General features: G+C 41.7%; 1 protein-coding gene across 1 annotated transcript in view; it reads right to left on the reverse strand.

Moving 5' to 3' along the window:
• PTK7 (protein tyrosine kinase 7 (inactive)) overlaps positions 1 to 24810 on the reverse strand; it is a 125847-nt gene extending 101037 nt beyond the window's left edge. The window contains exon 1 of the mRNA XM_054984237.1: positions 24686 to 24810. Within this exon, the coding sequence (XP_054840212.1) occupies positions 24686 to 24725 (40 nt within the window). The 5' untranslated portion in view covers positions 24726 to 24810. The remainder of the gene's footprint in view (positions 1 to 24685) is intronic.
• Positions 24811 to 26250: the final 1440 nt, after the last annotated feature.

Raw genomic sequence — 26250 nt, forward strand, 5'->3', positions numbered from 1 at the left:
TCTGGCAAATGCTGCGCTGGTGCCGCACTTCATATTGAGTGAGTAGTAATCTTAGCTGGTATGTCTAGTTTTTTAGTTTTGTGTGCTTCGATAATGCATGCCTTGAAGTTACTGCTAATGGTAGATTTAGACAACCTCATCCCTTTATTCAGTGAGGATATAAACAAGGAAGCAGTTTTCCAGATTTGCTCTGTTCTATAAAGAAATGCTTTTAGAATAAGTCTTATGTCCAGAGCATGCCACATTTCTTCTTTGGGATGAAAAATATTTGGTCAACTGATAGTAGACATAATTCCAGTGATCTGTGGGAGAGATCACTTTTGGTATGAAGGTAGGATCTGTTCTCAGGACCACTTTGTCCTTGTGTAAGATACGTAGCTCAAGCTAATTAACAAGGTACCCGGTTCCAATACTCTTCTTGCAGATCTAACTGTGGAGAGGAACAAAGTCCTCAAGCTCTTAAGAGGAATTTCCTTGACAGGATCTCGAAGGGGTGTCCGGTAACAGCATACAGAACTGTATGCATTTTCCAAGTCAGAAATTGGTGAACCTGTGGCGAATCCTTCAGAGTATCACACTAGAGGGAGCTACATATGGGGAGGTGTCTGAACAGACTCAGACTCTAGTACCGTGGCAGTACTTTTGTTAAGACTATGACCTGACATCTTAAGACTGAGGCTCTGAGACCGCTTGCACGACCGACCTGTAGGACATATAGAATGGATCTGGTTTTGGGTTTCATGACATTAACCCCTTTTTCTTTTGCATCTCCTGTGAAGGCTTTTAATATATCCTGTTAGTGGACTGTCTCCTAGAGGCCAGTTGCATGTTGGTTACTCCTTGAGAATAACCTAGCCGAGAGAGTCTCGCTCACTCTTCATGCAGTTAAATGTAGCTATTCCAGGTGTAGATGTGGAACTTGGCATCACTGGAGCATATCCAGAGATATTGGAGAAGTCAGTGGTGACAGCTGTTGAGGAGCAGAGAGCTGTGGGAGCTGAGGGCAGTAGGGTGCTACCAATATGATTTCTGCTTTTTTTGTTTGTTTGTTTTTGTTCTCTTATCTTCCTGATTGGCTTCAGGAGAATCGGAGTGGTTGGAACGCAAACAGCAGAATGCTTGGCCACTGTGATATCAACGCATCAGTTACTTTGCCCTCAGGATGGAAGCACCTGGTGAAATTGGTCGACATGCTGTCTGTTCTGATTAGAACATGTTTGTCTGTTATTTGTGGTCTGAAGTGCAGTAGGGCTAGATAAATTGCCCAAAGCTCCAGTAGGTTGACAGAGGGTCGCTCACTGCTGGACTATCAACCTTGCACTGGTGGATCTTCTAGTGCAGCTCCCCATCTGGACAGACCAGTGTCTGTGGAACCTGTTCCATTACTAGAATGCACTGTTGCTTTCCTTGCAGAAGGCTGCTCATAGTTGTCCACCATACAAGCCTTTTAAAAAAAATATATATTATTTTATTTATTTTTACTGTGAGGGGGAACTGAATGGAAAGACCTTTCTTGTTCATAATTTGTAGTTGGAAGGGTCTCAGAAGTCTGTAAAGGTCTTGTATGTAGTCAACATCACTGGATGGCGTCGATACTCGGAATCGGTAGACCCATCAGTTTCGCCAATGTTATCAATAAATACCTGGCCTTGATGATCCCTTCTGACATCTCCTTTCTCTTCTTTGCCACTGCTTCAGTTAGGAACAAACAATTGTGTGTTGTTCTAATAGGGCTTCCAGATGTTCTAGTCACTGTCTGGATTATAAAGAACTTCTCTGTAAATTGATCAGGAACTGTAAGCTTGTAGGCATGCAGAGCTTAACCTGATCAGCAGGTCATCCAGGTAAGTGTGTAGATTAATGCTTTTCCTCCCTTAGCTTTACACTGGGTTGATCAAATTCTTTGTGAAGGCCCTCGGTGCCCTAGAGAGGCCAAATGGAAAACAGGCAGGTCTCCCAAAGAGAATGGCATGAGAATCTGGATCTCCCAGATCCCAGCCCAGCACTCCAGCCATAACACCAAACTGTCTCTTGTTAAAAATGGTGTCATACAGGAAGGATTCCAGAGATAGGATGAACACATTTGGGGCAAGAACTCTCTCAGCACAGGCAATTATAATGCTGTGGAGTCTGTTTCATGATTTATGTTGGTCCCATGATATTAAAAACTGGAGCAGTTCCACTCAGTCCAGGGTTTACTCATGTCTACATGAGCTGGCTGAAGGCCTGCCAGGCCTTGTGCTCTCTTCTTTGTCTCTACAGAATAAAGTTACTCTGTGCTGATTAAAAGAGATTGAGAACCCTGGGGAGAGCAGGCCCCATTCCCTAGAGGAAAAAAGGGTGTGTAGGCATATATAGAACCAACAGGGAGAAAAAACTTCACTATCTGCATAAGTTTGTTTCCCTTTCTTTTTCTGGTATAGGTCTCCTTTCTAGCTGCCTCAGAGGGCCTGCTAGGATTCCCTTTGTAAGAAATGACCATTTCTGTCTTAGTATCAAAATAAGGTTTGAAGCCAATTTGAAATACTACCCACTAAATCACCTGTCCCAAAACAAGGACTATAATTGTTCTTATTACATCACCAGTGAAGGGTTTTCATTTTTCTTAAGTGGCTTTTACACTGCATCCTTCAAAACTCTTTAACAAAATTTCCATCAACCAAAGAGGTTGTCAGAGTCTTCATAAGCAGAACCATATTTCATTCAAGACGTAAATCAGCAAGGAAGGGTTAGAATCAAATATATAAGTGCTGACCTTCACAAGCCTACGGATCCTGTCCACATCTTGAATCTTTTGTCTCTTAAGTCTGATCAAAGGAATTTACAGCTGAAATAAAAACCCAAATTTTACTGAATTGATTTGGAATACTTAATGGCAACAAGATCACCTCTGATCTCAGAACAGGAAGCCACAGTCTCATGAAAGTTACCAAAAAAGAACATGAATTATCTATTTTCTCCCTGAGTCATTTAAAATCTAATGGATAAATACGGCAAAATGTCCTTGTGCTAGCTGGGCTCAGCTGGGCTTGCTGAGTGACAGCATAAACTCGCACATGTTCTCCCTTCAAAATCCAGGCAGAAGGAGTGAATAGGGCAGACAAAATTCCAAATGGGATGGCACAAATCTGATCTTGGCATATATACTTCTCTGTTCTACCTTCCACGTTCCTTAAAACCTTGACCTTTGCCCTTTCATGCCACCATTTGGCCCTTCAAATTATTGTCCACTCTTATCTTCCCTAAAAGATACACATCAATAAGTATATGATATGGGGAACATAACAATAATTGCTTATTAAGTAAGACTTGCTTAAGTATAAGCTATACAGTCCCTGCTATTATTTGTATAGTACTTCTAGCATTTAAAGAGCTTTGCAATATTAATCTCTTCATGCATCTTACTACCATATGAAGTACATCAGAGTCATTCTATTTCTTAGATGATGAGCTAAACGCAGACTGGCACCAGAACTTTCTTTGAATCCATTCCTCATTTAAACTGAAAAAACAAAACAACACTCCTGTATACAATCTGTCTTTTCCTTGGCTTGAAGTAAAGATAGGTTCAAGGTGTCTGGGAAACTTCTGGGAAAGCTTACACTTTAACAAAGAACACCTACTGACATTAATACAGGATTTCCCCTTTATTGAGACAATAAAGGTTTCTTAGCAAATCTGTGGCAAGATCATCAAGGGCACTTGGAATTTTAATACAGCATTGTTCTAACAAGGAATCAAGTAAATCATAGCTCCTGGGAAAGATTTTCTGCTCCTACAAATTCATCTTCCAAAAATAGCAACAATGAGGTAAGTATGGTTGCAAGACAAAGGCTTGGCCCCATCAACTATTTATAAGGACACAGCAAGTATACAGGCCGAATAGAGTGCCTGCTGCTTTAGATTTGTGCCGGGTTATATAAATGTGTAAATCTACATTAAAAGCCACAAAATTGGTGAACAACTCCAGAAGAGATGCCAGGTTAGACCACATTAATGTATTATTCATTGTAATATCCTACTCCGTCATTTCCTCCCCACTAAAAATGGCTAAAAGCCATTTGCACAACAGAAAAGAACAACCCAAGCATTTTCTAAAGCACTTTTTAATCTAAATCGATAAAGCGGCATAAAGTAATAAAAGCAATGGAGTCTGACCAACAGCGCCAGCAGTCATCTATGAAAAGCGCCAATTAAAACTGAATTTCACCAATACGTTGAGTTCTACTCAAGTATGTTGAGAACTAATGTCTCCTTTTGGATCATCAGTGTCAGATTTAGAATAGATCATCAATGGCCTGTGAGTTTATGTATCTATCAATACTATACTATAAGCTGGTCCAAATTTGTGAGCTCACAAGTTTTCTCCCTGACAATATTGCCCTGACCTAAATGGTCCAGGTAGCCTGATCTCATCAAGTCTCAAAAGCTAAGCAAGGTTGGCTAAGAGACAACCAAGGAAGGCCAAGGTCTCCATGCAAAGGCAAACAATGGCAAACCACCTCTGAAGTCTCTTGCCTTGGAACTCCCAGCAGGGATCACCATGAGTCAGCTGCAATTTGACGGCATATAGACAATAATGCTTCTTGTATAAAAAAGATAAAAGTTCTTATATAAGAACTCTAAACATGTAGTGGGCTGCACATGTATGCAGCCTAAAGATATAAGATATCCAAAAACATTTAATTCATGGGGAAACTTTTCCCCTTGTGTTTTCTTCAGGGAAAACAGTTTCTAAAAACATCATTTATGACTCAGGTAGCATTTACAATTATACTGTTTGGCATATTTGTAGAATTTCAAAGAATACGTGTCTTACATTTCTGTAAGAAAAAATACTTGAGCCAGAGTTGCAAGTGCTGGACCATAGCAGATTGTTCCATAAATATTCAGTCAGCTGTACAGGGTCAGCATAGACCCTGTACAGCTCGTTCCACAAGGGACACACCTTTTTCAGCTTCATCAAAGGAATCAGGCTGCAATTTAAATAGATAATCAAGCCTAATACAAGACAAGTTCACTTTTTATGTATCTCAGTCTCTATATGCCAACAGATCAGCTCTCTCTCTAATTTAGTAATTAGTATGATAAATAGTTCAAAATGACAGGAATTAAGAATGTAAACAAATTCCGAAAAAATTAAAATAGGGTTCTCAAAATACTGTGCAACTGAACAAAACTTTGCTACAGTAGTTGTGCATTCATAAAATAAATTGCCAACAAGAGCATAAAGGTGAAGTAATGAAGGACAGGCATAGGACTCGGGATATATAGGTGAAATAGCTATGCATAGGAACTGCCTGAAAGTTATTTACATGAAGAACTCAAGAGCCTTTGAAACACAATCGGCAACTGCTAAAAAGATCTAGTTTGTGGACTAAGGCTTAGGTCCAGCCTAAATATTTCTGGGGGTACAAGGGACCCCCGCCCCCAGGAACAATATTTTGATGGCCAGTTTGGGATGCTGTGGGGAGATGCAAAAAAAAAAAAATCACTGTGGCCAGAAATCCTTGAACTCCCAGAAACATTAATCTGGATCCAACCCTACAGATGCAATACAACCGAGTAAAGGAGAAGAATTCTCTCCTGGTAACTAAAAGCAGGACGACCAGGTCTTCGGGTTTATTCTGTCTTTGGGTTTATTCTGAAAAGACCAGGAATTTGATGAATATACAAAATGTTATGATGTAAACAATAACAAAGTATGGCAAATATACTATAAAATAATCATATCTTTCATGCCTATTAAACACAGCTCTCTTTCAAAGAGGCATTTAGTTTTACCCTTGAGCAAAGGTTTCTGAGCACACTGCAGGAGTCTTTCAGGCAGTGTGAGAAGCTTCCCTGTTCTCTCACACCCAAGTTATATCAAAGAATAATACATGTTATAATGCAATGTGCTGCCCAATGCTCTGGAGCCACATGGTCACCTGGAAGAGGGGAAAAAATATTGTCTGCAGTATAATGGGAATCCAATTATAGATAACTGAGAAAGGAGAATTCTTCACTCTAGGTTTGGTTCCGTGAGGTCCTTATGTAATTGAAAGCAAAGATCTTTTGAGTAAAGGCAGTTGCAAGAAGTTAAATGCCTTACCTCATCTAGATTAGCCTTTACCCAAAACTCCTAAAAAGAATGTTGGGAGATCAAATACCCATAGTGAACAAACATATGCTTCATGATTTACTGACAGTGGTGAAACAGTTAACCACTAGAAATGGGCGGGGGGGAATGACTAATTACAATTACACTGCAGATTCAAGCTAAACTCTTGCTGTTACCAGAATAGGTATGATTACGAAATTGTAGTTATGTTTCTTTACAAGTTGGCAACCTTTTCTTGTTTTGTGATAACAAACTACTGGTATAGCTATTGATTTTTATAACTACTCTTCTTTGATGTAATCATAGTTATAATATAAAAATCTTTGTTGTACATTTTGTTAGAATCTTGCTGTAAAATTACAGTAAAACAAAGAGAAAGCAACTCTCTTGCACACTGTGAGGAGAAAGAAAAAATTCTAATATACCCATTAGCCTTTTTCCTAGGCAATGGCTTTTAAGTTTGACTGCTGCACTTGCTAGTAGGGTTGAAATATTAACTTTAATCTTCAGTTGGATCTCTTCATCATGAACAAAAGAAAAAGTCTTTAAGTGTTTACTATCTTACAGTGGGTGGGTGACAAACACTCCAAACTAGAATGTGCAAACTCGCTCAAAGCTTTAATCCTCAGATTAAAAGCTACATAAAGTTTTGTGTGTAAAGCACTATCAAGCTGCAGCCAATTTATGGCAACTCCTAGAGTTTTCATGGCAAAAGATGAACAGAGAGGTGGTTTTCCATTGCCTGCTGCTGCATAATGACCCAGATGTCCTTGGTGGTCTCCCATCCAAGTACTAACAAGGGTCAATCCCCCTGTTTAGTTTCCAAGATCCGGCTAGCCTAGGCCATCCATGTTAGGGACATAAAAGTTACTTGCAGGGATTTAGTAATAAAAGTTTCTCAAAACACTAATGGCCAAGGTACATCTTGCCTTCTCATGCCTAATCTTATAAAAGAAAGCTTCTTTACACAAACAGCAGTTAAATCACTCTGTCTTGCAGTATCTACAGAATCTCTCTGCAGATACCAATGGTAACATTGATTCCACATCTGTTTTTCTGAAAAAACAAAGTTGTATTAGCTCCAACTTTGTAGCAAATATGGAAGAAAGTCCACCCGTGAGCTTCCAGAGATGTGAAAATGTTTACTCAGTAGCTATTAACTAGGTTATGGCAGCCTATATCTGATAAGTCTGAGCTTTGATCCTAGGAATCTGAATTGCAAGGAACCAAGGAAACGTATCTAATACTCCTTGGTTACCTACACCTCAATGAAAGGTTGCTTCTTTGGGCCGAAATAAGATATTGTAGCTGAAACTACGCAGCTTCTATCATTCTATCCTACTGTTCAAAAAGCAATAAGCATTATTATCCTATATATTCTCACAATTCTATAATAGGCTAGTTTTAAAAATATTTACAAGTACTTTTCCAAAGTTTATACTCTGAGAATTTGGAAGCATAATAAAATAGAATTTCAGCCAAATGCAAAGGAGCGTTTACCAGATAATGAAAATGAAAAACATGTCCAATGTGAAGGAAGGAAACTTTATTTTAATAGTTCCTGTTGAAGGCCCAAAAAAGCAAACTTAGCATATTCACTTACAGTTCACTAATGGATGAAGATAGTGGAGAGAACTTTTCAGGAAGCAAGGGGTGACAAGTGTTTTTTTTTTAATAAAAAGAAACACATCACAAGCAGAACATTTACTACTTCATAAAAGTGGACTGTTCATTATGATTATGAGATGATCCAACAACTTATATTCGCATTTGCCCAATCATCCTTGATATTAACAAAAAGCAAAAAGGCTATTTCCCATTTACTATCTTCTCCAGACAATTCTGAAAGAATCAACAGCACAATATTCTAAACCTTTCAAACAATGCGAAAAAGTTCTCTACAGAATGATTTCTTTCCCCTATAACATAAAACCTACATATTAAGATTCCTTTAAACTGGGCAAATACCCTACTCAGAGTGCGCTGCAGAATTAAAATGTATTTTGAAATTATCAGATACATTGGGGGGAGGGGGGAAGAACTTTAGAAAGACCACTATTACTTGGATACAATGAAGGATACATAAGTAGTATTGGTAACCTGTTAGAAAATATTTAACTGAGTACAAGAACAGCACCAAAGTTTTAAATCAAAAAGATGCCAGTTTGGGGTGGTTTTAAAGTTGCATACTATGCTACTAACTTGTGGAAATTACTGACAAGGAATAATGCCAACTGAAACAAAACACTTAGTGATATTTGTATAAATGTTTAATGTTCCTTGTGATACCAGAAATGGCTAATGGTGTAATAAAAGTGTTTCCAGAAAAGATGTTCACCTCTATGCTTCAAAACTGAAGGCTATCCCTTTGGATATGTCCAGGACTTGAAAAAATACCAGGTACTGGTACTCCCAAGGTTTTATATTTATATTTATATTTCAATTTATATACCGCCCGTCCCCAGGGGCTCTGGGCGGTGAACAGTTTAAAATCAATAAAAACAAGAAAACAACAATACTAAAATCAATATACAAAACAATAATGAAATAAATTAACCAAGTGCAATGGTTGGGAACCCCCCCCCCCCGAAGGTGGGAGGCCGACATGGCACCACCCCCTTCAACCACCGAACGCCTGGCGGAACAGCTCTGTCTTACAGGCCCAGCGGAACAATAATATGTCCCGCTGGGCCCGGGTCTCCATTGACAGAGCATTCCACCAGGCTGGGGCCAGGACTGAAAAGGCCCTGGCCCTGGTTGAAGCGAGGCAGGTTTCCTTAGGGCTGGGGACCTCCAGTAAACATTTATCCGCTGATCGAAGCGGTCTCCAGGGAACGTACAGGGAGAGGTGGTCGCAAAGATATGCCGGTCCCAAGGTTCTAAAACATTTATACAACTTACACTTATACAACAAGGTTGGTACCTAACCTTATGTGGGCATCCAAAAATTGGAGTATCTTGCATAAGTGATCTACTTAACTACTTATATGAGCAGCATAAAGTGGGTCAGAAAACAAGATTGTAGCTCCCTTAACAACTAAGTTATTTTTTCAACTTGCAAGTTTTACTTTCACCAAAGGGGAGCACAGCATTTTGTGTAAGAAGACCACCTGCATGAACAGTTTTCTTCTTCAAGTTTACAACTAAACAGAATGCCAAATGCCAAAACCAATTCTGATTATTCTAGATCTGATTATTAAGACCCTCTGAATTAGAAATGCTGGGTATTACACTGTTGCCAAGTAGGCCCCCTCTCCTGCTTTAAGGCCTGCCATGGACTGTGTTAAAGTTTCCTGCATCACTGTTTTACTGCTGCACAAAGATTGCCCTGCACGTGTGTGTGTTCCAATACACGTGTCAGTTTCCTGCCTGCTTGCTCATTACCTTGCTGCTACAATAGACTGTGTTAGTTTCCTGACACCATGCCTGGGTAAACTGCACAAAGGACCTTATTCCTGGGCAGCCCTGCCTAGACCTGCATCTGGACTTCCCAGTGTGTGTTTGGACTTTATTACAAGTGTGCCCCGTGCCTGCATTGCCATCTGCCACGGACCGTGCCAGTTCCCTGCTCTGGACTGTGTTTTATGTGCTGTCCCCCTGCCTCCATGGAAGCCTGCCTCATCTGGGCCCAAGCCGCTGCTAGCAGCCGGGCGCCTGCCGGGAAAACCTCCAGCGAGCCTGGCTAGGCGCTCCCTGGTCAGTCCCCGCCTGGAGCCTCCCGCGGGTCGGTCGCCGAGCTTGCCCTCGCTACCGGGCAGCCTGCTATCCAGCCCCTGCCATGCCCAGCCGGCATCCATGTTCTTAGGCAGCCAGAAGACCAAGTGAAGAAGACTGCTTTGAGAAGCCATTTCGGCGAAGCGGGCACACCACGTCCGCAGCGAGAGTACCTCGCCCCGCTCTGCATATCTTAGGAGCCGCCCCGGAGAAGGAACTAAGTGCCGACCATCCCAAGCACTTAGAGAATGCATCTCAAAGAAACCTCCGCATTCCAGAGCTGATGACATCAGGACAAGCCCTGTCCGCTGGAACATCCATTCAGCCCACTCGGATTTCCCCCTCCCGCCTTTGTCCCTTCTTCCTGAGGTGTCATTTATCACAATCAGATTACCAAAGTGGCCCATCCAAGCCATTCAGTAACCCATTAGAGCCTTTGTTTTAATCTGTGAGAACCACCAAGTACAGCACCAGCCCCAGGGTCCGTTTTGGGGTATTTAAGCCGGCCTCTCAGACCACATGGTGCTCAGGCCATCCCTATCCAGACCCCTTGCTGTCTGTTCGTGGATCCATTGCTGGCATTGGACCACCTCGCTGTTGTGTCTCTGCTCCGCTTCAGGATAAGTGAGTATTTCCCTTACCATAGTTGGGAACCCGCTAATCCGACAGTCTCTATATTTCTTACTCTGTATTTCCTAGTCCTTGTATGCTTTCTTGTGTGTATGTGCAAGTTCAGGCTTACGCCACACTATTAGTAAATACACGTGTTTATTGAACCTATTTGTAGTCTGCCTCTTTGTCACTAGAGTGTCTGGAATCGGGACCTCCGTAAACGTTGGTTAGATCCGCGCTAATTTTAGTTACAGACTGCTAAAGCTAATTTCCCCATTATAAAAAGCAGTTCTGGTAACAACACCTGGGGCCCTAAACACTGATTAACACTTTATGCAAGTTAAGTATTTTACTGTGATCCACATAAAGTTTCTACGAAGTTGAGTTACAACAATTCAAGAAACATCTTTGGCTACCAAGTTATCATTCAAGTAGGTAGTAATCCACAGGACATGCCCTTCATTAGATAAAACTTCAGGCTGCTTTTTGAATTAATTTGATAATCCTTGAGGATTTTTCATACATCCTTGCAATGTCAAAATGTTTCACACATGTACAAGGCAGATAAGTAAACTCCAAAACCAATTCAGCAACACATACATATGACACTGAACTAAGTATTATGACAAGATATTTTCAGATGCAAGAGCAAAATGAAGCACTCCCTTGTGTTAAAACTACAACATGGCAACTTCAGCACATTAGCACCTTACTCACAGGAGGATGTAAATAAATCAAATAATATAGCAGATTTAATGCACAGTCCCAAAGATGCTCAATGGAAACAGCAAGTAGCAGATAGCCTAGTGCTGCTATTTGTATCAGCCCAGAGATACAGCTCAGAACAGAAAAAAATTGACCACTTAAGACAATATAGAAACAATCCTAACAAAGTACACTGGACACCAATTTTTTTTTTTACGGGAAGAGAAGATGCCCCTCTGACTGCCCTTTTACTGTGCTTCTTATGTGCTACATACACGGGAAAATATTCCAAGTTGCCTGAAAGATGTCAGCTGTCCTCTCTTCAGTGCATTGTCTTATTAACTAAGAGACGTCTATGATGCATGTCTGCCAAAAATTTATGTGAATATAATTTATTTATTGCATTTAACACTTCAGAAAATGTTGCCTTATTGTAATTTAGGAAGCAGATGGCATGTATCTAAACAACACCAGTGGAATAATTTATTAATTAAGAGGCAAAATACAGCTGGGGACAAAAAAGTCTTGGACCATGGTTAGACAAGGCCCCCCTTGGGAGTTATATTTTGTTTTTTGGTATGACTAATCCGAGTGCACAATTTACAGCCCTTAGGACATTTCTTGGACTTTGAATATTAGATCACTTCCAGCTGCAGAGCTATAAGTGTGACTATTGTGCCCAAACTTCAAATACTTGAAAGCTAATGAGAAACTATATATAATGAAAGATCCCACAGTAGAATATGCTTCAACTGAATCAAAATTGAGATGGCTCTGTTTCCAAGTGTTCCGATGCAGAATGCCCATAACATTGGTATTTCTGCCACAAATATGTCACAATTTTAAAGCTGGAGTCCTTTGTCCTTACATCTGAAGTCATAAGGTAATCCAAATATACTTTTATTGTTTCCTTGGCCTTTCATCAATGTATAGCTTCAACTTTGGGTGTAGATTCAAAGAGCACTCAAAAGATTGCTTTGCAGACAGGCAAATTAAGGATAGGTGAAGTCATGCAACACAATTGACTGTTGGGGTGTAGAGAAAGCAAACTGTCTACAACTTGCAAATGCTGAATCACAGACCCCATCCTATTCATCACAAGCTATTCACTGTCCATTGTCATTACTAACATTTAGTTAGTACTTATCAGATTGACCTATTCACACAAATTGAAATAGAACCAGTACAATTAATCCATTACTTTAATGAATGTGCCTCTACTTACTAGGAACCAGTAATTCTTCTGCAAATAGGCCTAGCCAAATACAGAAGAAATTAAAAGCTAGGGTAGAACAATTACATCCCTGCTCCTCTCTTTTATGGCATAAACACTATCTGAATGTGGAACTAAAAAGATGAACTACCTCAAGTCTTGCTGAGTTTATTCCACTGGAAACTTAAAGAACATTGTGGACCTGAGCAAGTTGAATGCTTTTCCTCTTAGAAATACTTGCATTTTCTCCTAGCTGTTATTCTTTTTGGGCCTGTGCCAGACAAAATTTAACTGTAAGAAGCAGGGCGGACCCCTGGCCCATGCTGCATTCAAAATCCCTATTTGCATAACAGCAGCCCTGCTGGATCCCACCAGTCCCTCAAGTCCAGCATCCTTTTTCACACAACGGTCAACCAATTGCCCTGGAGCAGGGGTGGGCAATTGTTTTGGCTCAGGGGGGCACTTTGTGGGAGCGGAGGTTAGCGGAGGGCCGCACCTTTTAAAATGATTGCATTCATTAGTTAACCAACTTACATTAAAAATGATTAACGTTATTTTGATTCCACCCCACTTCACGCAGCTCTTCCCTACTTCATTGTTGTCCTCACAACAGCCCTGAGAGGTAGGCTAGGCTGAAAGAGAACTGCATGGGAAGAAGTGGGCTCTCCTCCCTTGTAATAAGAAGTTTGGTCATCTTTAAGGTGCTGCAAGGCTCCTCTTCATTCCTGGCTGGCCCAAGGTGGGTTGCCAGCCTCCAGGTGATGGCTGGAGATCTCCCGGAATTACAACTGATCTCCAGGCAACAGAAATCAGTTCCCCTGGAGAAAATGGCTGATTTGGGGTGTGATCACTTGGCACTACATCCTGTTAAGGTCCCTCCCCTCCCCAAACCCTGCCCTCTCCACGCTCCACGCTCCAAATCTCCAGGAATTTCACAACCTGGAGCTGGCAGCCCAAAGAAGAATTGATTTCAATGGGCTTAGACTGGGGTAACTCGCATGGCGCATGGCGAGCGGCCACCCGAGCTAGCATCTCCTTCGCAGCCCCACATCCTAACCATTGCACGGCACTGCCCAGAGAGCCCTTCTCTGCCGAGCCCCCCTACTTGCTGGAAAGAGAGCTGCTCCGGGGGCGCTTTGCAGCTGGCCGGCAGCCCCACCGCGCACCAGCTGACCAGGCAGCGGTAGCACGGGGGTCCCAGTTCTGCACCAGCGGCTCCGGCCGGCCCCGCGCCCCGCCTCGCAGGCGCTGCACGAGGCCGCCCAGGGGCAGCACCTCCACTTGGCTGCCACCTGCCTGCCTGGCCAGCACCCATTAGCTGCCACCTGCCCGCCTGGCCTGCCTGTGCGCCTGGGTCCAAGCGCCGGCGGTGTTCACACGTGCTCCGCAGGGGAAGCCTCTCACCCCCGCGTGTCCCAGGGAGAGCTGGCAGGCCAGACTTCAGGCCAGAGCGAAGCGCAAGAGCGGGCTGTCTTGGCGGGCCACAAAAAACTCTTTAGCGGGCCGCATGTGGCCCACGGGCTGCAATTTGCCCACCCCTGCCCTGGAGGAACACCAAAAAGAGCACAGAGACCAATTCCTCTCCCTGCTGTTGCCTCCTGGCACTGGAATTCAGAGGTTTACTGCCTCTGAATGTGGAGGATCCTTAGTCACCATGGCTACTAGCCACTGATAGACCTCTCCTCCCTGAATCTGTCCAGTTCACTAAAAGACACCTATGCTTGTGGCCACTCTTCTTTACAAGAATTCAGTGGCAAACCAAAGTTAGCACATGAGTCAGCTGCCATAACATCTCGTATGACCATGAGAAAAAAAAGGCAATTGTGGTTTTAAATGCAAAATGTTAGATTAATGATATGCCCTTGGCAGAGAATGCAATTCCCGGAGATTAGCAGTTCATCCAAACTGAATGTGTAATTGAAAGCACAACTTCAATAGGAGACGTGGAAGAGAAATGGGCTAGTATCTCAGCCACAAAAATTCAGATTTGGGCAATGCATTATTAAAGCATTCATGACAAGGCCTGAGTCAAAAGATCAAGTAAATGACTAAAAAGAGATCTTTTTGTAAGCAGAAGAGACAAATCTTCTTAAAATTGTATTTAAGCCATAAGTCTGGGATGAAGAAGATTAACAATATTATTTATTGTTCATTAATCTAAGATTGCCATTGTTCACAGAATGAGAAAATGTGGTATCACATTAAATGAAGCATCCACCAGCACTGAAAGTAGAGGACTACACATTTATTTTACTTTAATTTGGTTATAGTTTAAAAGAAGAGAAGGTCTCTGGTCATGAGCTACCACGGCAATGTACTACATCTCATACCTTGTAGCTCTCCCAGTGGTGATCAACTGACTAGTCTTAGCATAATTTTTGAATCACTTCTTAAGTAGCCATAAAAAGCAAGTCTGTAAGCATCCTAGGCCTATTTAATGGACACACACACACCCTGTCATTCCTACATCTGAGCTAGCATGGAGAATAACTGAGCATCCAAGGACTTGCAGTTGCAATGAATTTCTAGACTAGGTATACTTGCTTTCTCATCTGTTCGAGTGTCATTTCTTGCATCCACTTCACAGACACCAACTAGAGAATTCCTACTTCTAACTTCTATATATAGCCTTCTCCTATACAAAGCAAAGACAAATGCATAATTCTATCCTCTCTCACTGTCCTTGAACATGTATCCTGAGACCAAGCGGCTGGTTAATAAAGAAAGGGCACACTGGGCTCCCACCCACCCTGTCCCCAAATTGGTCCTGAACACTAGGGCAGGAAATACCCAGAGTACTTCATTGTGCCTACAGGAAAGCGATTTACACCTTAATTATACAACTAAACACCAGTGTTTCGGCAATGTTTGGGAAGAGACAGGAGGGCTGTGCTACAAAGTAGATGTATAGACATTCCTCGTCTCCCGCTCCCAACACTGCGCAAGAAAAATTATATGGATGGTCACAGACATACTTCATGCTGGAATCACACTGATCACAACCCAGAGTTACAGTACGTGTTCATGAATGCAGCCTTCATTCTCCAACATCACCTAAAGAAACATTTAAAGGATGAAATACTGGTTTTGTCCATGAACATACATAATAGCTATAATGGATTTTTTAAAATTAAGAAAAAGATATAATTTTCTGCTTGTGGCACAAAAAAATGCAAGGGGGGAGGATTGCTATGACAGGGCTTGACAAATCCCAAGCATCAGTACACCAAGGCACCTAGAAATATCACTGTGCAGCCCCAGTATTTTCACTAATGATTTTCTTGTAGCATCTCTCAGCAGCAATACAAATGGTTTGATCTATGAAGAGGTAAAGATTATGGTTTGTAGTAACAATAATTAGAAAATATGGACATTAAAATACAAAAATATGAAAGCTGGAAAATAAGAGTGGCTTCTAAGCTTTTGGTCTGGCTCCTACAGCCAAAAAAAATTTGTCATGGCTTGTTTTAAGATGCATAAGATGGAGACAGACTGCTTGGAAGTGGTTTTACTTGATAGCTATATAGAGCAAGAGATTTGATTATGGCTTTTTCCACATTCTGTAAATTAAGAAACAAGATGGGAATGCTATTATAGGTGAGCAAAAGTCACTAAAGAGTACATTGCAGAGAAATCATTGTTCCTCCCACATCAAGTTCTTTTTCCCATGACTCTGCTGAGGCAGTCAACAGTGACACTGCTAATTAGGACAAACAAAAGCTGCATTTCTGCACACTGTTGCTTAACTAGACGGGTTTTTCAGTCAGATAACAAGCAGTACCCAAGACCCACTTCTTGGATGTAGAAAGAAGCAAAGCTACAGTTCTAAATATTATTCCATCTATAGAGTAGGGCCTCAAGGTCATTCCCACAGACACATTCAGTGTTACTGGTGATGTCTGGTTTTGTGGTATAAACAGAGATGAAAGGCAACAATATTTTCACTTAATCGAATGGACAAGAATGCACACTTAGACTGAATGCTTTCCAAACCCAAATTTTCTAAGCGTTCACTGGAGTGCCAAAAATGTAATACGATGCAAGGCAGACTGCGTAAAGAAATATTTATGAATACAAGTGAACCTGAAAGCCATCTGAAGCTTGGATTGAATCCTTGCCCTGCCCAGGTACTACTGGCAGATATGACAGACTCTCATTATATCGTGACTAAAAAAAAAGAGGTGTCTGGAACTGTTAGCAAGATGCAGGAAGAGGGGAGTATCTAACCTGTGGCATCTAACCAGCAGAAGCATTGAATATTATTTATGTAACTGGGCATGAGAGCAACACCCACGTTTTGGTTAAGTGCCCATAGGGTAACTAATCTGAAAATGCACTTAAAGAGTCATGTTTCCAACATTCCTTCCCCTCCCATACTTAATAAGAAGAGTGCCACAGAAAAAAGAGATGGTAAAACACTCATAAGAAAAAGGTATGCTGAAAAGAGGAAGTAGGTAGGACAAATATTGAAATGTAAGGTAACACAGAAAAACTGTATTAAAAATGACAACTCTAGTCATATCAGCTTTAATTGGATTTTTAAAAAAACACTATACTAAATTGTCAATGAATTCTGTAATCCATCACTTAAACTTTTCTACATCTGGGAAAGTAGAAAAGATTAATTGTGATGGGCAGAAGTGCCTGCAAATACAAACCACAATAACTGCTAGCAAATGTTAAGAAACTAGAGTTCAAAACCAGACAAAACAACCTGCCAATTAAAACACTGTTAATAAATGTGCACTCCTCATTTCTTGTACTTAGCACAACAAAGTGGTAGGCATCACATATAGCCATAAGCAAAGTTACAAAGCATACTAACAAATATGAAGGTCATATGCACATTTTGAAGGATTTTTTAAAATTTAATTTATTCAATTTAATTTATTCAAGTTATTTAAAATATTTATATGCTGGCTTTCTACCCAAATAGGGTACCCAAGGAAGCAAACATTAAAACACTATATATATATATAGAGAGAGAGAGAGAGAGAGAGAGAGAGAGAGAGAGAGAGAGAGAGAGAGAGAGAGAGAGAGAGAGAGAGAGAGAGAGAGAGAGACACACACACACACACAAAATTAGGTAAACACACACACAAACATGACACAAAGAACACAGAGGAGGGCCAATAACAGTTATTGGGGATATGCTGAACAAAGCAAACATCTTTACCCACTGGTCGATGTCAGCAACGAAGGGAGACAGATTAATCTCCCTGGGAAAGGAGTTCCAAAGTATTGGTGCCATGATTAAGAAGTCCCTTCCTCGGGTTGCCAACCATCTCACCTCATATGATGGAGGCACCCAAAGCAGGGCCTCTGAAAATGACCCAAATAAACGAGTTGTTTCAATCAATGATTCAGAGCACAACATTATTTTATACCTATAGTAAATACTGGAAGAGAAACTGTTTTGTCTACTTTGTTGGCCGTTAGTGGGCGGGGTGTGTGTGTTAAGGACATGGTGCAAGTTCTACAGCACTCTGCAAAATACTTAAGCTTAAACACTGATGAATCTTTAAGAGAAAGGAATTCCACACTGTACATCAGCCAATGGGAACACTGTTCTTCAGTGTTGCTATTCATGCTCAGTGCTCTGATATTCCAAGGACATGTGGCTCTTGTATTTGGTTGCAAAGTTATTAAAAGCTGCATGCTAGAAGTACTTGGGCAATGAAGAATACTGTAGGCCTTTGGATATGACAAAGGAATTAATTTCTAAATTGTCCATGGCTTCGGTTGTTATGAAAATGACCCTCCCCCTTCTGCCTCTATTATTCTTGCTGGGGTACTAGCTTGCAAAGACAAGGATGCTTTGATCATCTAAGCGCATAAAGAATGGAATGGAGTAGGAGTATTGGTGTCAAGAGGGGTATGCAGTACAGAGAGAGAGAGAGAGCAGTACCTGGAATGCAGTACAGAGAGAAAGCAGGCTTCGCAAAAGGAAAACAGGAAGCTCAACACAACTGAGGAAGGAACTTTAAAAGGCAAGAATAGAAAGTCGATTGTTAACTGGTTTTACACTTTGCAGACAAAGATGCTGACCAATAAGATAAGGAATACCTAGATATTTTTAAAGTTTAAAGTTCAAGATACCTGCATTCAATATTAGTGGTTTCCATGCAGAACTACCCCCTTCCTTCCACAGAATTTTACAGTCAAGAGCCCCTGTAGTTGTCATGATGACCCCCCCTCTGACCAGCCCAGTGACTGACAGAGGAACAGCCTGAGAAGCCATGGCCAGGGAACCAGTACCACAGAGGACCGGATGCTGCCAAGGCACCTGCTGACCTGCTCCAGAGGCAACCCTGCCAGAGCCGGAAAGAGAGTCCTTGCAAACTGGTTTCTGAGATAGCCAGTATGCCTCCACCAAGCAGGACACAAACTCTAGCCCAGAGCCCCTCAGGACCTGCTCCTACACCACAACAACTGTGTCAGTAGACCAGGCCAAAACAGCACAGAGAAGGTAAAGTGCCAAACTGGCAGCACTCCAAGCCTGGATCCAAAATAGGGCTCTGTGAGCAATACTTCTTTGCAGGATCCTAACCAAAGCACAGGACAGCTTCAAGAGCAAGTGCAGCTGGGCCATATGAACTCCCAACCTATTTAGGCTGAAGCTTGGGAAGGCTAGATCACTGGATCAACTGGTCCACTAGGCAAAAGCTCCAAGCTCTCTACCTTCAGCCCCAAACCCCAACTCCAGTCTAGCCAGCCAAGCCTTACTCCAGAAGAGCCTAGCCTCTGCCTGCCAGCATAGTACAGGACAGCAGATCAGGAACTGTGTGGCAGAAAACATGAAATCAACTTAAAACAAAACATTTCAACTCCTTACTCTCAGATCACATTTCCTTCTTTATTTAAGAAAGCATGCTAAGTGTGTTAACGTGACAAAACCTACTGAAACAAGTGTTAATTGATTTCCTTTTGATTTCTGTTCCATCGCTCATAGATACATAATACATAGATTCACCACATTGTATATGTGAATGTATGCATAGCAAGTCACATCTTCCTTTTTTAAATACCATTTTAGCAGCAAGAAATGAGCCACTGTGTGTCATCATGACATCTCTTTACTCAAAGGATCACAGGGAGATTTGGTTTCAAGAATGCATGAACTAAGTAAGCTATGTCTCAGCTAACTCTCAGTTTATAGCCTTTTCCACAATTATTTGTAGGACTACCCTAACATGGCCTGTTTCTCACAAGTCTGTGTTCCAAAATATACCTGTTTAAAGCCCTACAGTAGTTTTAATTGCTTACACTACATTAATCAATATTTTATTTTATTTATTTGTCTGCCTTTCTCATCAGGATTCAACATGAACTCCCACCATTAAGGTAACAAAGCCTTAACCATTTCCTTGTACATTCCTGTACAAATCCATAGGTTAGCCATTTATTATTCAAACATTTTAAACTAAATTCTCTAAACAGAGATGGCAACTTCCATATTCTGTACAGCAGCTAGAATGCTGTTCTTAGTAGATGCTGCAAAAGTGAGAATATTCCTTTAACTTACTTAAGCTGGTGTTCACCTGGACCACAAAGTCCTTTCCCAAAAATATTAGAAGCTAATGTTTTTATAGCATTCATGCAAACGGCAATGCAAAACAGCAAACAATGGGGGGACATACTCTCTCCATAAGAGAAAGTGCCAATTTTTTTACATAAAAACTATGTTATAGGTCCCTGTGGAATGCTATTATATTATGTAGTTCAAATAAGATACAGCAGATGTTCCAAGCACTTTTGGAATTCTCACCTATACCAACAAAGAAAATGCTACACAAATGCTACTGCCAAGGAACCTTAGCCAAGCCTTAGCCTTGCACCACCCTGTAGACGTTACCTCCGGTGAAAGGGTAGTATAAGGGCTGCTTTTACAACTTAACTGCTACCTTACTTCAAAGTCTTCTGCCATTCCATCCACTATGCCCACACTGCTGCCCTATAATTTAACTAATCACACCAGCTTCATTTTCATGCATTTCCACCCTTCTTACATGGGTTATTCTTGTACCTGTGCCTACTTGCCTTTGGCATTTATTTTGAGGAACTTAATACTCAGGTGCATTCAACCACATTTTTTTATATTTTGTGGAAATAATGCAAATATGAGCACCGAAAGCAGCATCTGAAACAAGCAGGCAACCACCATCAACAATATTTTTTAAAGTTTAGAATTCTTGAAAGATAAAACACACTTCAGGGAAGAGATTGCTATGGGCACTATGTACTGTATATGAAGGAGAGCAATCAGTTTCCAATGAATTGCTGTTACATTCAGCTGGTTCTCTCTTCTGTCACATGGGTGGGAGGGGGAAGAGAATACAGCCTTTCTAGTGTACTAGGGTCCATCCATACAGACACCTTTACAGATGCTAATTGTCACTCATCTCTCAAACCCTTGTGAAGACCAAGAATTAAAGCCATTCTTCCCAAAGATTAAACTATTTAACTCCTTCTCTTATAGCACATTAACGGAGCTATTTGCCAAAAAGACAAATAAGTTGGTTCTAGATCAAATCAAGGCTGCATTCTCCCTAGAAGATAAAATGACAATACTGAGACTATTGTACTTTGGTCACATTATGAGAAGTTAAGCCTCACTGGAAAAGACAATATTGCTAGGAAAAGTTGAATACAGCAGGAAAAGAGGAAGATCATAAAATGGATTGACTCAGTAAAGGAAGCCACAGCCTTCAGTTTGCAAGTCCTGAGCAAAGCTATTACTGGATATTGTGGAGGTCATTAATTCATAGGATTGCCGTAAGTCAGAAGTGATTTGACAACACATAACATATACAAATAGGAAATAATTTAGAAATCCATATAAATATTACAGTGTATTATACAGATATGCCTACGTTCTTTAATGACACCGTATTTAGCTAAATACAGTGCTAATAATGCCGCATACATTATTTACTGAAGGCTGCCCCTTCAATTTCTAATATGGTAAACTATATCATTTCTCATATTGAAGCCTACTAAGTTTCTTTGGCCAATGCAGTCCTTCATTACCAGTCGTACACTCTGATAATAGCACTACGTTAAATATTGAAAACTCTAGAACAGAGAGCAATAAAAATCGTAGTGCTTTTTAAAAGCTTCGCCCATTGGTCAATTTGCCCAAATTTAAGCCATGATATGCTAGAAAATTCCACAAGTATAACTGAGGATAATCTGCTAACTAGAAATTTTAAAAAGTATATAAACTGAGTTGATATAAATTTAAGCTTCTCATATTTCACATTTAAACTTCATTAAATGCCATATGAAAACCATTTATTTGACCTGCAACAAAGACTGTCAACAAGAAAATATTATGCTGTACAGTATAGGAGCCTTGGCCTGGTAAACCCAATCTTATCAGATCTCAGAAGCTAAATGGGGTTGGCCTTGGTTAGTAATTGGATGGGAGACCTCCAAGGAAGGCCAGGGTTGCAAAGACAGGCAATGGCAAACCACCTCTGTTAGTCTTTTGTTATGAAAACCCCACCAGGGGGTCACCATAAGTGAGCTATGACTTGACAGCACTCTCACCATCAGCGCACTATAGGAATAACATTATTTCTAAATCTGTCAAACAGATAAAAACAGAACACTCTTGCACCTGAGAACAGGTCAATCCCTTTGTGGCAGCAGCAATGTTAATTAACGAGCAAAACCTAGCTTGTCATTTTTTGTGGACCAAACTAACAAGACTAGGAGTTCAAAACAAGCAGTAACAGTATGATAAATTTACATTTCACAGATTTTTTTAAAAACAAAAACTTCTTTAGACCAAGGATTCTACAGGGCTAAACTTTTCTTGCATAATTACCTAAACATAAGTACTCACTCCATTACCAACACTTGCTGAGATGCTCCACTCCCTACCTCCAGAACAAATAATGTTTCTGCCCTAAGTAAGCTATACTAGGCATCAAAACTACAAGCTCTATAATGCTTTTATTAAAATTCTTAGTAACCTGAAACCAAGTTTTCCTAGACACCATTAGCACTTAAAACATTTCTGCATGCCCTTCATTAATCAGAAATGCTTTTAAGAATAAGAATAAGAAAATATTCTAACAAAAGAAAAATGAAAAAACACCTTCATCCAACCACAAGAGTTTTGAAGGGATACTGAACTCCATCTCAGTCTCTGATTTTCCTAGTACTGGACAGATTAAAGAATGTTGTTATACACTTCTTAGAAATACATCTGAAATAAGCCTGAGGAACCTTAGCTTTAGATAGTTACAAGATATATTACTTAGGGAGCAGCAACTCTGTAAAAAGACACTGCTAGCAAAGGATTACAGGCTAGAAGTAATAAGAAATAACAGAATTATTTAGACTAGTATCAATTTTTCACTCCAGTGGCCATGTAGCAGATACCTTTGCTTTAAAAAACTAAGAACAAAGAAATTTACCAATTGACATTCATCAGAAATGTAGTTTATAAAAGAAGTTGCACACAGACATCCAGTCATTTTTCCTTTGCACAACATTAATCACAACCTTACAGTAAAGGCAGCATTTATATGCATGTAATCATCACTGTCACACACAAAAATCCTTTTTCTCACAAGATACTGCACTAGGTAGAAAATGTTAAAAAGGTGGAGAAGGCTGCCTCACCTTGCATTTTATCGGATAAAAGTGTGTGTGCGTGTGTGTGATGTGCTGTCAAGTCGCCTCTGACCTATGGTGACGCTTTGAATGAAAGACCTCCAAAAAAGATAAAAGTACTGTTATGATTAATTCTTTAGAGTGTGAAATGGCCCTCAGTTAATATTACTATCTCAAGATGGAAACTATGCCTTTCATTCTTAATACTGAAAAACTGCAAGAGGGCAACATCTCAAAAGTTGCACAACATGTAAACAAATTATAATTTATTTCACATTTGTCAATTATATTCGTACAAGAACCCAAGTACAGATTCCAATCACAGTCAGGGTAGCCATCTGATGTTAACACTAGATCAACGACAGCTCAGATCTGCATGGCAACTATTTGGACATTAGACTGTCAACCAGGGATGCAGGATAGGCAAGTGAGTCTCATATTTGCAATACTAGTGAGTAGCTAAACTATTGCCCACATTAGCCTGATGAAAGTTTCAGTTAAACATTATCAAATTAAAGTCAGTAACCTCTTCACCGCTCAGTGTACAGTATGATCCACAATGCAGTCACACTGCATTTAAGCTAATCAAGGAATTATCAGCAATTTCAATGGGACTAGATTTGCTACTAGTAGAACTTAATCCATAGACATCAAGTCAGAATGCATTCCTAAACATCTACAATGCCAGTTGATTTCAACAGATCTGCCCTAAAAAGGATTTCTGAATATAGCTTGTATGATTAGGATGAAGTTGATCAGAAAGTCTCTAATATTTTAAATGTTCAATAATGAAAGAAGGGGGCAAGATTTTGGCAAAGCATGGAAGCCCGTAAATGGGGGAGATTAACAAAACTAATGGCGTTGCCTCTGTTACTTTCCTCCTCTGTGAAAGATCTATGCAAACTGTCTTCATACAGATAATTTCATGTGGGCGGCAAGCACCTTTCCTTGGGCGGCAAATAAGAGGCTAGCAAAAAGTGAAGGTCGCTGACAGGATAGGAATGTAAGTTTCTATAAAAAGGCAACTGGAAACTACTTTTTTTTTCCTTTTTAAAGAAAAAGGTACTGGCGCGTGTATTCCCGTCGTTGCTCCAGCCAGTCTAAACACACACCGCCCTCCTTGGAGCACTTTCAAACCAGCACGTTAGAGGCAACGAGAAGCAGCAACGTTGCCCGACTGCCTGCTCGAGAAGGATCCCGCTGTTCAGTCTGAATGGCACCAAGCAATTGCAGGGCTTGTAACGAGCGAGGCGGGGGGAGGGGTCAACTGTTGTAGCGGCGGCGGGTGCGAAGCCCAGAGGGACGCAAACCCTTTTTGCATGCAGAGAGACTTGATTGGCACTTGGCACCAAACGGCTGGTGAGGGTGAGCCCCCGCGGGGCCACTTCCTTGCCTACTCCAACAACTCTGGCGGACACAAAGAAGTCCCTGAACGGGTTAGCCGCTCCTTCAAACAGGCACTCCTCCTGTCCTCCTCACTCGCTCACCGGAGAGCCTGCCTCGTCCCTTGAACAAGTTTTGAAGCGCCTCGACGCACTCACTGCATTTCTCACACACACATGCATATAAACCTAGCGGCGCGGGGCGAAAGCGGGGGTGAAAGAAGCCAGCGCGGGGCAAAGCGAGGCGCCCCCGGCCTCAGCGTCGGCGAGGCAGGCACAGGAGAGCAGCTCCCTCCCCTCAGCGCCCCTCTCCCCGCCCCAGTGACTCACCAAGCAGCAGCAGGACCCCGAAAGCCCGCGCCACCGCCATCTCGGCTCTGCCCGCTCTCTCTCCCGCAGCCTCCAGCTCCCAGCCACTCCTCACTCCATGCTCCTCGGTAAATCTCTTCACTCACCGCAGCCCAGCCACCTAACCCATCCCCGCTCCGCCCCTTGCACCCCCGGGACCAGGAGGAGCTTCCGGCCGAGAGCGCCCTCCCTTCTCTGAGCCTGGCGAGCCGGAACCTCTTCGTCCACTTACCTGTCTCCCCTCCTTCCACAGGCCTGGCCCGGCTGGCGAGCGACCCCTCCTGGAGGTGGAGAGGGGGGGCTTTCGGAAAGGAGAGCTGAGGCGGCCTCTTGCTTCAGGAACGGGCCCGACTTTTATGACTTGACTTTAAGCCTCGGCTCCCTTCTCTTCGGGGGTCCAATTCAGGATTTCCTTACAAGGCAGCAGGGAAAGTCTTGCCCATAGTGGCCTCAGTCCTAATCACTTCAACTTGTTGTGCACCAGTTGTGCCCGTCAGCCACCACAGGGAGAAGCGGCTCTTGGCACAGCATTCCGGATACCTGCAAAACCAGGGTTGCCGGTGCATGCTGAAAGCTTTTCTGCTCTGCCGATTCTGAGGACCCGACAATAGCAGCCCGCCGGTGTAGGCTTCTCATGCGATTACCGTAAATTTATGCGTTCATGCGTGAAAGATTAAAAAGTGGTTGTGTTCTGTTTCCATCAAATGCCCAACTCTCAACGACCCTATTTACCACTGTTGTACAACTGCCAAAAGGCAGTTGCGCAATTTGGAGTAAATATAGGGTGAGTCAGTTGAAAGCTGGATTGTTGGCTGCTGAGGTAAATCCCTCAACTGCTTCGCGGTTTGCCAAACGCAGCCTCAGATGAACTGAAGCTACATGCCTGCACCAACCTAGTGATGTGAATTGGTTCCAAAGAGGAGCAAAACTAGAGATAGCTGGCATACAGGCCTCTTTAAAATGGATCCTACACCCACTGGACTATTTGTTTCAGAGCGCACCCCATTCCACCTTTTGCCATGAGTCCTATTTCCCCCTCTCCGAATCTTGTTATCTGGAAACAACATTGGAGAGATACCCTTGCTCGATTTCACCAGACGTTGTCTTCTTGATGGGGGGAAGAAGTACCTAAGAAAACAATCTGAAACAAGTCTACTGTGAAGCCTTCTCAGGTCTACTCAATGGAGTTTACTCCCAGAAAAGTGTTTTTAATATTGCACTGTCAGTTTCCCTTTGTTGGTAGGTGCCTTGGGTCCAACGTGTCACCATTGTGTCTTTAAAGCAGTCTGACTCAGAAGAACAAAAGAGAAGTTTGGCTCAAGTTTGTGGGCAGAGTTAATGAAAGCAGCTTCCTTGGGGAAGGAAACTATAAGCCCTCCGGGAAGTAATAAAGAGATTTTCATTTCCTCTCAGTCATCCTAGTAAGTGCCTTACCAGATGCCTTGACCTACCCCAAATCCTGACAGTAGTCTCCTGCTCCATACTCTTTTATTTTAACCAATCATGAAGAAAATATGGTAAGGCAGAATCTTCTGTTGTACACAGTT

Source organism: Eublepharis macularius, chromosome 1, assembly GCF_028583425.1.
Source record: "Eublepharis macularius isolate TG4126 chromosome 1, MPM_Emac_v1.0, whole genome shotgun sequence".
NCBI lineage: Eukaryota > Metazoa > Chordata > Lepidosauria > Squamata > Eublepharidae > Eublepharis > Eublepharis macularius.